The sequence below is a fragment of the Oncorhynchus keta genome, chromosome 1 (genome assembly GCF_023373465.1).
Source record: "Oncorhynchus keta strain PuntledgeMale-10-30-2019 chromosome 1, Oket_V2, whole genome shotgun sequence".
NCBI lineage: Eukaryota > Metazoa > Chordata > Actinopteri > Salmoniformes > Salmonidae > Oncorhynchus > Oncorhynchus keta.
In genome coordinates, this window is record NC_068421.1 from 74754416 (window position 1) to 74766825 (window position 12410).

Below are 12410 nucleotides of genomic sequence, written 5' to 3' on the forward strand. Positions count from 1 at the left end.
TTGTTAGTGTGCAGAGTTGTGGACAATAAGTTTTATTTACACTTGTTATTATAGCCTACATATTTTATACCCGTTTTGAAATGACGTGGAAACAATGTTGATTCAGCCAATGAGTGGTGAGAAACTCAAGCAGAGCACGTCAAATAGATGTTATCTTATTTGCTGTGATTCCAACAATGATCTCATAGCGGATGTATACAAGACGCCTTGACAAAGAGTGTACAGAAGGCCTATGGTTTAGAAACTAATTTCCTTCTCTTGAAATCGCTCATTTAAATTTGGTCGAGCACACTCTTTTAAGATATTTGATATACACTTGATATAATAACAGCTATGCAAAAGTCCATAGTGATTTGTCCACAGAAGAAACGAGTAGGCCTACACATGGTCCTCCCTAGTATCATTTCATAGCCACTCTGTGCTTTCAGGTCCCCACTTATGTGGGAGACAGTCCTCTAACCGTTTCCCTTCCCAATATGGAGGTTTTAGGATACCAACCTCCAGCTAAATGGTATGCGCTGGTGGTTGTTTTTTCCCATTTCCACTGTCAACGGCCCGGGGTTCAACGCAACGTGGCATGTCCAGACATCCAAATAAAATGAAACATGTAAACAATGGAAATGGATACAGTTATCTTTCACAGACACAAAATATCGCAAATGATAGAAATAGAGACATGATGTAAGTAATTCAAAGTAGCCTAATCTCTTCTTAAAAGTAATTTCATGTTTATTACAACGGTTCTGCTGTCAAGGGTGTGTGCCAATATATGTTTACTAAATTGTTTGAACAACGTGCATCGGAATTTTGTCGGGGCCACAGATTAGACATTTGTTTAGAAATACATTTTGATGGATGGGTACAATATTTTATATATATTTTTTCTATCAATGAAACTTTTATTATATATATATATATATATATATGAAACTATTTTACATGTGCGCAAAGGCAAGGGCAATTTGGCCCTTGTTATCCAATGCAAATACCTCGCTTACACCATGCTTTTATTTACCGGATCATTTGGACTGTTGAACTTTGTACCCCTGAGAACTTTATCTGTCAATTTCGGTTTATTTCATGTTGTGTGTTTCTTTTCCAGTGAAATTATGTGGCAGATGAACTTTGACTGCGACTGGCTGGGTGGAAGCGCTTTGAACAGATGTGAACTGTAAGTTTGAACTTTACAAATATATTTGGTCTTTTTTTGTTAAGGAGCTGTCAAGGAAAGACAAAGTACGTGTGCATGTATGCATTGGTAGGTAGCTATAGCCTTGTTGGTTTATGTTGCAGAAATGAAGATGGACATTTCTCTCTCGAAAATAGGTTCTCAATCTCAATTTCAAGATATCTCTCCTTTAGACAAAGGAAAAATGCCCTTCACAGGCTTTTATTTTATTATCTATAGGCTACACTTGATATTGACCAAATGTGAACATTGCTATATTATGGTCTAAATTAGCCTAACCATGTAGCACTAGTATTCTGCCAGAAGCACAAATGAGGATGTCAAGTTTGTATGGTAATGGTCTGACCTTCAAAATAAAAGCCCACATTTCAAAACATTGCAATGTGGATAACTCATTCAAAATATATGTATTTTTAATCAATGGCCACTTTTTTATTTTGCCAACAAGAAAAGGCAATGAGTAATTTATTAAAACAAATAACAAATATGGTTTTACAAATATTTTTACCATTAATGAAAAAAGTACTATGTTGGCACGGCTATGTTGAAAATATTAGTCTGTAGAGATAACTTTTCTACCTGTCTCAGCTATAGCAAAGTGGAAAATACTCAGTAGGGTCTCTAATAACCAAATATGTGTAGTTTTGGAGGGGGACTGTGTCATACATCTCCAGCAACACAGCTTTAAATGATCTGGTGCTATCCATGGTCCTGACGTCAATACAGACAACAACAAAAAACACACAAAAGCAATACTATTTTATCAAAATTCAAATCTATTTTTTTTACATGTTAAATGTAATGAATGTTAACCCGGCTATTAAGAAACAGTATAATCACACTTTCTAAACAGCAATGGAGAAAATTATATACAAGTTGAAGGCCAATATGTGCTGCTTATCTATGAAGGTTATTAAGCCTATTAAATAGTTTTACAAATGATAAAAGAGACAAGATTATTTACAAGCTATATTGTAAGGATTATTGATTAAGGTCAGAAAAGGCACTTTTGTAGAGTTTAAAATGCGTTACATGAGACAACAAGGCTACAAGGCTAACAGAATACAGTAAAATCAAGCTTTCAGAACAACAATGGAGAACATTATTTACAAGTTATATGCCTCTATGTTTTGCATCTCTATCAATGTTAGCAGTATACAGTAAAGGCCTATTAGCCAAGTTTTCAAAACCATTATCAGAGACAAGATTGCATGATAATACATACAACAGATATGTGATGATTATCTATCAAGGTCATCAAAGGCATTTTCTGTAGAGTTTAAAATGTTTTACGTTGTAATTTCCCTCTCATCAGTCATATAAAACATTCTCTCGCATGCCATTGTGACAAAGAGTATTCACGTTTCCCTCTAATAAGACTGTTTATGAGAATAAGCACACATAAACACCACAACTACTACCATCTGACTTGTTTTTTAAAATAGGGACACCGATGAGAAAATGTCACATCTAATCCAACGCCATGCATTGCCAGATACTCTAATGCCAGGTATTTCTGAAGTAGAAGTAGTGTATCCTTTAGTTCTCGTTCTTTCTGACTTAAGGAATCCATCATTTTAACATTTAATGTAATGCAATTACTGCTACTAAATACACCGAGTACACAAAACATTAGGAACACCTGCTCTTTCCATGACATAGTTTGACCAGGTGACTCTACTGTAGGTGAAAGCTATGATCCCTTATTGATGGCACCTGTTAATGAAGGGGAGGAGAAAGGTTAAATAATGATTTTTAGGCCTTGAGACAATGGACATGGATTGTGTATGTGCCATTCAGAGGGTGAATGGGGAAAGACAAAAAATGTTGGATGTCTTTGAGCGCTCAACCGTTTTCAATGTGTATTACGAATGGTCCACCCTCCAAAGAACATCCATCCAACTTGACACAACAGTGGGAAGTATTGGAGTCAACATGGGCCAGCATCCCTGTGGAACGCTTTCATTCATGCCCCAACTAAATGATATTAGGAAGGTGTTGCATATCTATGACGATAACTGTCTAATGTGACTTTACGTTCACAGGCAATATCACATGCTCAAAATGCCACCAATTGTTCACCGTTCCAGGCACATGTGGCATAACCTCTTTGTTCACACAGAAAAGACTCTGTAATTCCTGACTCGCAAAAGACACAGGGGACATTAACGCATATTGTTCCTTGAGATGTGACTTCAAAAGACCATTGTACCCCTCAAGTATTCGGTCATTGAACCAGTTGTAGTCATTGCTTAACCTTTTACTGAAGTGGGTTACATAAGGGTCACACCGAGTGTTTCTTGGTCGTCTTAAACAAATCTCCTTTGAAACAAAAGTATACACCTCACACACATGGTTATGGTCTTTAAAAAAGAAGACACCTGTACCATGTAAGATATAGAACTGAAATGTATTACATTTTGAGTTTTCATTACATAATTGCACTTTATATACATCACAGAAGTCTGAAAAATATAAAAACCATTTGACATAAAAACACCGGATTAATATTTTAATAATCCCTTGTATTTTCTCACAAATGACAATTGCGACCAAAGTGGGTTTAAGAAAATGTTTGAAAGGCTATGCATAACTGGGTTGAAATAAATATATAGCAACATGATTTTACTACGATACTACCTAAAACATTTTTGGCACGTGTCAAAGCTGGCCTTGGGCTGATTTAAATGTGTTAAATGGCCCATTACCATCACCATTAGGTTAATCGAGGTCGTTAACAGGTATGTCAGTCCATCATTGTTTACATTGTGTCTTTGACTTTGTTTCCATTTTTGTCACACTGGAAGAAAACATAGTAAGATAACGAAGTGTCAAAGTGTTTATCTTTACAACTGATATTCAACACAAAAACAGTACATTCAGTTATTGTTTTGGGATTAATATAACATGCAGGACAAATGCATATGTCTATAACACAGTCCCCCTCCAAAACTACACATCATTTGTAAGTAGACACTCGACTGAGTATTTCCCTCCCCACTTTAGCTGAGACAGGTAGAAAACGTATCTCTCTATAAGCTGGTTGTGTTTAACTGGTTGTGTTTATGCCACACAGAAAAGGTAATACTTTAAAAAAGTTAAACTACAAATATTTAGGCTATATTGAAGCATTAGGTTCTAGGTCGAGGAATAGCCTCTCCGATTGGACAGGAGGCTGACGCACTGCACGAGAGTGCTAAAGAAAATCAATATTCCCTCAATTCAGTGTGTCTTTGCAGGGGGACTCTTATTTTGAGGAAAAACATATGCGATTGTTCTGCCAGCATAATATCCTGCTGCTAGGAGAACGGTAATCCCTATGTGTCGGCACATATAGGACAATTTGGGAGAATGATGATCGGTAACAGGCAGCGTATCAGAAGTTAAAATACAGCCAGACTGTCCTCTACTGTTCCTTTCTAGACCTTAAAATCTGTCGAGATTACAATTTGGGTCGCTGGTGTGAAAGACAAACACCCTACGCATCATACCAATAGGATTAACCCACTTGCTTGGATTTGTAACGTGGCTCATAGCAAGGTTTGCAACACTGCCCCCTCCTCCTTTTTACGCGAACAAAGTGCATGTTGAATAAAACAATGTCATGACGGGCCCGATGGAAACTTGCCAAATGTCGACAAAACAAAGTACACTAGAAAAGGTGGGATCTTTTTCTGTTGGTAAAAGGAATTGTGCTTGAAATGTCGGTGGAAATGCTTTTATGTTGAAATATTGATATAATAACCCTCATATCGAAGTAAACTTGGAGTCACGGGATGACATGTAGTGTTGTCCTCCCACCATGACTCGTCTGGGAAAGCATGCCGTTTATTAGGCTACAGATTAAATCAATTATGAAAACTTCACAGGGTGGTGAAAGTGCAAGGTGATGAGCTTGATGCTCCTTTCCAATAAATATTGAGGGTCTTATTCTGGTGATGTGATGATCAATGCTTGTCTGCCGTTTGACAAATAAAAATAATCTTGGTCTTTTGCCCATAATAATCTCATAATGTAGGCTATACGTGCACTCTGGCCAACAGCACCCAATCTGCGCCCTGCGCGCTGTTGGCTGGCTAGAGCACACATGCCAATACCAGAGTGAGCACACTCACTATATAACAACAAATAATTGTGAGAAAACAATCAGTAGACTTGAAAATGCGATGGAAACACATTTTACTTTTATTTTTTATTCGGTACATGGGAATTTAACTGCAAAAGTAATTTTTATGTGCACTCTGTCATCATGCACAGCCTTTCATCTGCAACAAGTCAATTTGATGGAAACATCTCTGGTGGGAAAATGTGCAAATAGTTTTTCTGCAGATTTTTGAATCTGTCACCAATTGGATGAAAACCTAGCTACTGTTTGCAATTCACAAATTATTATTTTGATTCCTACGATTCAATTCAGCACAATTTAACCAAACTATTACAATTGCGAAGCACATCATTCAATTTGTCAAAAATAATTGTTTAAAAATAATATTTTCAAATGAATGAATGAATTAATTAAATGAATAAAATTATTACTATATTTTTTTTTTACTATTTTGAGAAATGTGAAGAGGGGCATCTGCTATATAGTCAATTTAGAGATCAATAGGGGAGCTTTTTGAGCTGTATGTCTTGACTGATCTTTACTGCTCAGTGACACACCAAAAAGGCACTACCCTCCCCAAAGCAAAAAAAAAAGTTTGGCAACCTTCCCCTATTTTGGACCAGCCTTCCACCCAAGTAAATTTTGATCTGTCCTTAATTGATTGTAATGCTCCTGAGATCTTCCTCAGATAGCTCTACCAATCATTTTCATGTGAAAGTACTGATGATCCATTATTCTTCTCAGGTACTGAAGCATTTTCCTCTCAACATAAAGAGTGGTCATCATGGACCCCAGAAGTCCCCACTGGACCGAGCCAGGCCCTGGTCGTCACCCACAGAGACCCAGGGAGAGAGAGGACTACCATAGGCCTGCTCACCCTCACCAGGGGACTGGACCCGGGCACTACCCACCACCACCGGACCCCAGGGAGAGAGAGGACTACCATAGGCCTGCTCACCCTCACCAGGGGACTGGACCCGGGCACTACCCACCACCGCCGGACCCCAGGGAGAGAGCGGACTACCATAGGCCTGCTCACCCTCACCAGGGGACTGTACCCGGGCACTACCCACCACCACCGGACCCCAGGGAGAGGGAGAGGCAGTGGTCCCACCAGGACCCTCGCTACAGGGTCTACCTCACCAGCCCGCCCCCTTCCAGACCACCTCTAGAGTTCTCTCTCAGCTCTTACAGCACTCCCCACTCCAGAACAGCTTACGACAGACCCCATTCCACGATGAGTTACATCAGACCAGAGCCCCAACACTCCAGACCCCACTCAAGGTTTGTACACAGAAACTGACTGTTACTTATTATATTATTGTCAAATGTCAATGTCTCTATGTCTCAATTTGAAAACGTACAAATAAAGTATTTAAAAAAGAAAAAAATGACTGTAACTGTAACTGTCCACTATTGATCGAGGAAAATGTTAAACTACTGGATTTCTCAGTATTATTTGTTGTGGTTTGGTGGTGACACTTGTGAAATGCCAGCTTTTTAATATGTTGACCTTAACATGCTGACCAGACCGCCTGCACATGCCTCCGCCATCGTGCCAATGTTGATTTTGTCCACCCACACCAGACGTGATCAGGACACGCAGGTTGAAATATCAAAATTAACTCTGAATCAACTATATTCATTTGGGGACAGGTTGAAAAGCATTAAACATATATGGCAATTTAGCTAGCTAGCTTGTCCTATTTAGCTAGATAGCTTGCTGTTGCTAGATCATTTGCCCAGGGTTGTTATTTGACCAGAAATGCACAAGGTCCTCTACTCCGACAATTAATCCACAGATAAAACGGTAAACCAAGTTTGTTTCTAGTAATCTCTCCTCCTTCAAGCTGCTTTGGACTTTAGATGGCGGTTGGCAACTAACTTTAAGGTGCATTACCACTACCAACTCGAGTGGTGTGGTCAGCATGTAAGATACATTTTTAATAAATGAATAATCTTTATATGATCAGAAATGGTTCTATGATATCTTTATTTTTATTTTTTTTATTATATATTATTTATATTATCTTATTGTTTACAGGCAAGCATTTGACTACCCACCCCAGATTCACTGGGACCATAGTCAGGACTATGGCTACTATGACCAGGGCTATTACAAAGGACATTACCCAGGTACTGACATATTGTTATCAGTGGATTACACTGATGGATTATATTACTCAACTATTGCACTCCTGCTTGCCAAGCAACTTAAGATATTATCAGAGTTATAAAAAGGGTGGCAGGTAGCCTAATGGTTAAGAAAGTTGGGACAGTAACCGAAAGGTTGCTGGTTTGAACCCCTGAGTTGACAGATGTTTCACCTAGTCAGCGTCACCTTGAGCAAGGCACTTAACCGTAATTGCTTTTGTAAGTCACACTGGATAAGAGTGTCTGCTAAATGGCAACAACACCTCCGCTATGCTGATCCTCAACATGGGGGCCCCACAAGGGTGCTTGCTCAGCCCCCTCCTGTACTCCTTGTTAACCCATGACTGCGTGGCCACGCACGTCAGCAACTCAGTCATCAAGTTTGCAGACGACACAACAGTAGTAGGCCTGATTACCAACAATGACGAGACAGCCTACAAGTAATAGGTGAGGGCCCTGGCAGAGTGGTGCCAGAAAAATATGTTAACTGAAACAAAGGAGCTGATCGTGGTCTTCAGGAGACAGCAGAGAGAGCACAGAGCTGCAGTGCAGAGGGTGAAAAGATTCAATTTCCTTGGTGTGCACATCACTGACAACCTGAAATGGTCCTTCCACACAGAGAGTGTAGTTAAGAAGGCGCAACAATGCCTCTTCAACCTCAGGAGGCTGAAGACACTCACAGACTTCTACAGATGCACCATTGAGAGCATCCTGTTGGGCTGTATCACCGCCTGGTACGGAAATTGCACCGTCCGTAACCATAGGGCTCTCCAGAGGGTGGTGCGTTCAGCCCAACATCACTGGGGGCACAGTGCCTGCCCTCCATGACACAGGAAGGCCAAGAAGATCATCAAGGACCTTGGCCACCTGAGCCATGGCGTGTTCACCCCGCTACCATCTAGAAGATCATCAAGGACCTTGGCCACCTGAGCCATGGCGTGTTCACCCCGCTACCATCTAGAAGATCATCAAGGACCTTGGCCACCTGAGCCATGGCGTGTTCACCCCGCTACCATCTAGAAGTCAGAGAAAGTACAGGTGCATCAAAGCTGGGATTGAGAGACTGAAAAACAGCTTCTATCTCCAGGCAGTCGGGCTTTTAAATAGTCACCACTAGCCGGCCTCTGCCCAGTACCCTGCCCAAAACTTAGTCACTGTTACTAGCCGGCTACCACCCGGTACTCTACCCTGCACCTTAGAGACTGCTGCCCTATGTACATAGTCATTGAACACTGGTCACTTTAATAATGTTTACATACTGTTTTACCCACTTCATATGTATATACTGTTTTCTAGTCATGGCTCATCGTATATAACTACTGATGTACACACCTTTCCTATTCATATACTGTCCATACTGTCTATACACACAATCATATACATATATATTCATGTTCCGGACTCTGACATTGCTCATTCTGATATTTCTTAATTCCTTTCTTAGATTTTTGGGGATTTGTGTGTATTGTTTTGTATTGTTAGGTGAGCTAGAAACATAAACATTTCGCTGCACCAACGATAACGTTTGTACGCGACCAATAACATGTTATTTTATTTCAACATATGCACCACAGTACAAAAGTAATTAATGTGTAAAGAAACGAAACAATAACTATGTGCAAGTAAAGCAACATGATTGATACAATTCTCTGTAATTTACATGATCCAGATGCAGGTCAATGGCCTCCCCAGGAACAGTGGAGGTCTGACCAGTATCAGGAGAGGGGATATTTTCAGCAGGACCAGACTGGCAGTGGCTACCCAGAACAACAAAGGTTAGACAGAAAGAAGTGAGATTCATGATATTCCTTTCATTGAAGGGCATGAATTCAACCCTATCTTCTTCTTCTAATTATTTTTCAGGTATGACCAGCGAAGAGCGAGCTCTCAGCATGACTTCAGAGGCTCTGATGAAGATCGTTCTAAAGAGAATGGGGATGCTGGTAGAGATGTAAACATCTAAATATTATGATTAATAATTTATATACATTTCTTATGACAAAGATACAGATCTGTGTTGCTGTTTGCCCACTTTGGTGAATATTTACTCTGGGAACTTGGTCGTATGATGTTCTCCATCCCTGCCCATTCTCCTATCTTGATTTGACTGATTTTGTTTTCCAGGACTGCTCTTATGCCGAAGGGGCTCTGGCCATCTCCAAGGCCTCAGGCTTGTCCTCCAGTAGCTATGAGTTGAGCCAGTACATCAACGATGCTGAACAGACTGACCCTGCCCCACAAACCACCTGGAGCACAGCAGACACAGGTAATCATTGACTTACATGTAATCTCTGCCCAGATACTATAGGTCTGTCTCTTAGAAACAGGGGTCACATTCTAATAACAAGAGAGCACAATGAGGCTAACTTGCCATCCTCAAGTCTAATGAAAACTCATTACAGCACAATGAATATCTCCCATGAAAGTGCTAATATTATTAATGATAATAATGCATGTTCTCTCCTTAGAGTATGCAGCTATTCCCCAGGTGACTGCCCCTCTGAAATACATTTTGCCCCATGCTCTGGTCAGCTTTGGTCCAGCCGGACAGTTGATCCGGGTCAGTCCTGGTCTGGCCATGCAGGGAGACCCAGGGAAGGTGGAACTACACAGTCTCGAGGTATAGTTCTAGGTTAAAGGAGCAGAACAGAATCAGTACGGAGAATAGTAGTATATATCTACATGGCAGAATTGTTGTGGTGAACTAGCAGGAAGGAAGAGGCCGCAATCATTTTAGTGAATAGAGTAATCATCAAGGAATGGCTAAATTACTAGGCTATTAGTTTCGGTTTTGCGGAACTGTTGAGCTGTTTTTATCAGTATTGAGCAGGTGTGTGAGAAGTTTCTGTTAATGTGTTACTGAGAGGCTGTTTGTTCTGTCTGCAGATCATTCTGGGGGAAACACAGGAGCAGCAGGACATGAGAGAATTTCCTGGGCCACTGGCTAGGTATTTTACACTCTTAAACACAATATCCAAACATCCATGCTACTCTGTATGTGATGATGTATTGTCTATGCATGCAAAGTAGGAGACACTGACCAAATAACTACATTAAACTGTCCGAGAGAGAGTAAAAACACACAAAATGGATTGACAACAACAAAGGTTTACTGTCATAATGGCGGTTATTAGTATTATGTGTGTATTTCTTTCAACTGGCATTTTTTCTCCTTCAAAGGGAAGACCTGCACAAAGTAGATGCCATCTCTTTTGCCCACCAGAAGGCAGAAGCCTGCATGAAAGATGAAAAGCTACAAGACAAGGGCTCTGCCGCCCTCCTTTGGAATCTACTGGTACTGCTGTGCAGACAGAATGGAGTAGGTGAACTATAGACTGTATCTCCTCACACTCTTCTAGTAGGTGTACTATATATCTCCTCACACTCTTATAGTAGAGGTAATATATATCTCCTCACACTCTTATAGTAGGTGTACTATATATCTCCTCACACTCTTCTAGTAAGTGTACTATATAGCTCCTCACACTCTTATAGTAGAGGTAATATATATCTCCTCACACTCTTATAGTAGGGGTACTATATATCTCCTCACACTCTTCTAGTAGGTGTACTATATATCTCCTCACACTCTTCTAGTAGGTGTACTATATATCTCCTCACACTCTTCTAGTAGGTGTACTATATATCTCCTCACACTCATATATTAGGTGTACTATATATCTCCTCACACTCTTCTAGTAGGTGTACTATATATCTCCTCACACTCTTCTAGTAGGTGTACTATATATCTCCTCACACTCTTCTAGTAGGTGTACTACATATCTCCTCACACTCTTCTAGTAGGTGTACTATATATCTCCTCACACTCTTATAGTAGGGGTACTATATATCTTCTCACACTCTTATAGTAGAGGTAATATATATCTCCTCACACTCTTATAGTAGGTGTACTATATATCTCCTCACACTCTTATAGTAGGGGTACTACATATCTCCTCACACTCTTATAGTAGGTGTACTACATATCTCCTCACACTCTTATAGTAGGTGGAACCCCTTTTGTCTTAGCACTCTTGAAATATTATAAATATTATTGAAATATTGGCCAAGATGATCCAAAACAAAACTAAACTATACGCCCACATACTCATTCTAATATTACCTTACTTTTTTATCTCCCTGGATTCATTCAGCGTATCGTTGGTTCAGACATAGCAGAGCTGCTGATGAGGAACTCTCAGGGCCATGGTGGTTCGGGGGGAAGTGAATCAGAGGCCCCTACACTCATAGGTAAAACCTTTTTTTTAAAGCGTCTGCTAAATGGCATATAGTGGGGCAAAAAAGTATTTAGTCAGCCACCAATTGTGCAAGTTCTCCCACTTAAAAAGATGAGAGAGGCCTGTAATTTTCATCATAGGTACACTTCAACTATGACAGACAAAATGAGGAAAAAAATCCAGAAAATCACATTGTAGGATCTTTAATGAATTTATTTGCAAATGATGGTGGAAAATAAGTATTTGGTCAATAACAAAAGTTTATCTCAATACTTTCTTATATACCCTTTGTTGGCACTGACAGAGGTCAAACGTTTTCTGTAAGTCTTCACAAGGTTTTCACACACTGTTGCTGGTATTTTGGCCCATTCCTCCATGCAGATCTCCTCTAGAGCAGTGATGTTTTGGGGCTGTTGCTGGGCAACACAGACTTTCAACTCCCTCCAAAGATTTTCTATGGGATTGAGATCTGGAGACTGGCTAGGCCACTCCAGGACCTTGAAATGCTTCTTACGAAGCCACTCTTTCGTTGCCCGGGCAGTGTGTTTGGGATCATTGTCATGCTGAAAGACCCAGCCACGTTTCATCTTCAATGCCCTTGCTGATGGAAGGAGGTTTTCACTCAAAATTTCACGATACATGGCCCCATTCATTCTTTCCTTGACACGGATCAGTCGTCCTGGTCCCTTTGCAGAAAAAAAGCCCCAAAGCATGATGTTTCCAC

The 12410-nt window shown here is 40.2% G+C and overlaps 1 protein-coding gene across 3 annotated transcripts in view; it reads left to right on the forward strand.

The window, feature by feature from the left end:
- The first annotated feature begins 551 nt into the window (after positions 1 to 551).
- The window catches only part of sec16b (SEC16 homolog B, endoplasmic reticulum export factor), a 61373-nt gene continuing 49514 nt past the window's right edge, over positions 552 to 12410 (forward strand). For 2 of the 3 annotated variants that reach the window (XM_052460763.1, XM_035785594.2), the window contains exons 1-11: positions 552 to 681; positions 1103 to 1171; positions 6039 to 6578; positions 7339 to 7430; positions 9118 to 9223; positions 9312 to 9399; positions 9573 to 9714; positions 9917 to 10068; positions 10335 to 10396; positions 10629 to 10767; positions 11603 to 11699. In XM_052460763.1, the coding sequence (XP_052316723.1) occupies positions 6079 to 6578; positions 7339 to 7430; positions 9118 to 9223; positions 9312 to 9399; positions 9573 to 9714; positions 9917 to 10068; positions 10335 to 10396; positions 10629 to 10767; positions 11603 to 11699 (1378 nt within the window). In that variant the 5' untranslated portion in view covers positions 552 to 681; positions 1103 to 1171; positions 6039 to 6078. Of the gene's footprint in view, positions 682 to 1102; positions 1172 to 4574; positions 4851 to 6038; positions 6579 to 7338; positions 7431 to 9117; positions 9224 to 9311; positions 9400 to 9572; positions 9715 to 9916; positions 10069 to 10334; positions 10397 to 10628; positions 10768 to 11602; positions 11700 to 12410 lie in introns of those variants that run through there. The other variant, XM_052460766.1, reaches the window with a different exon arrangement.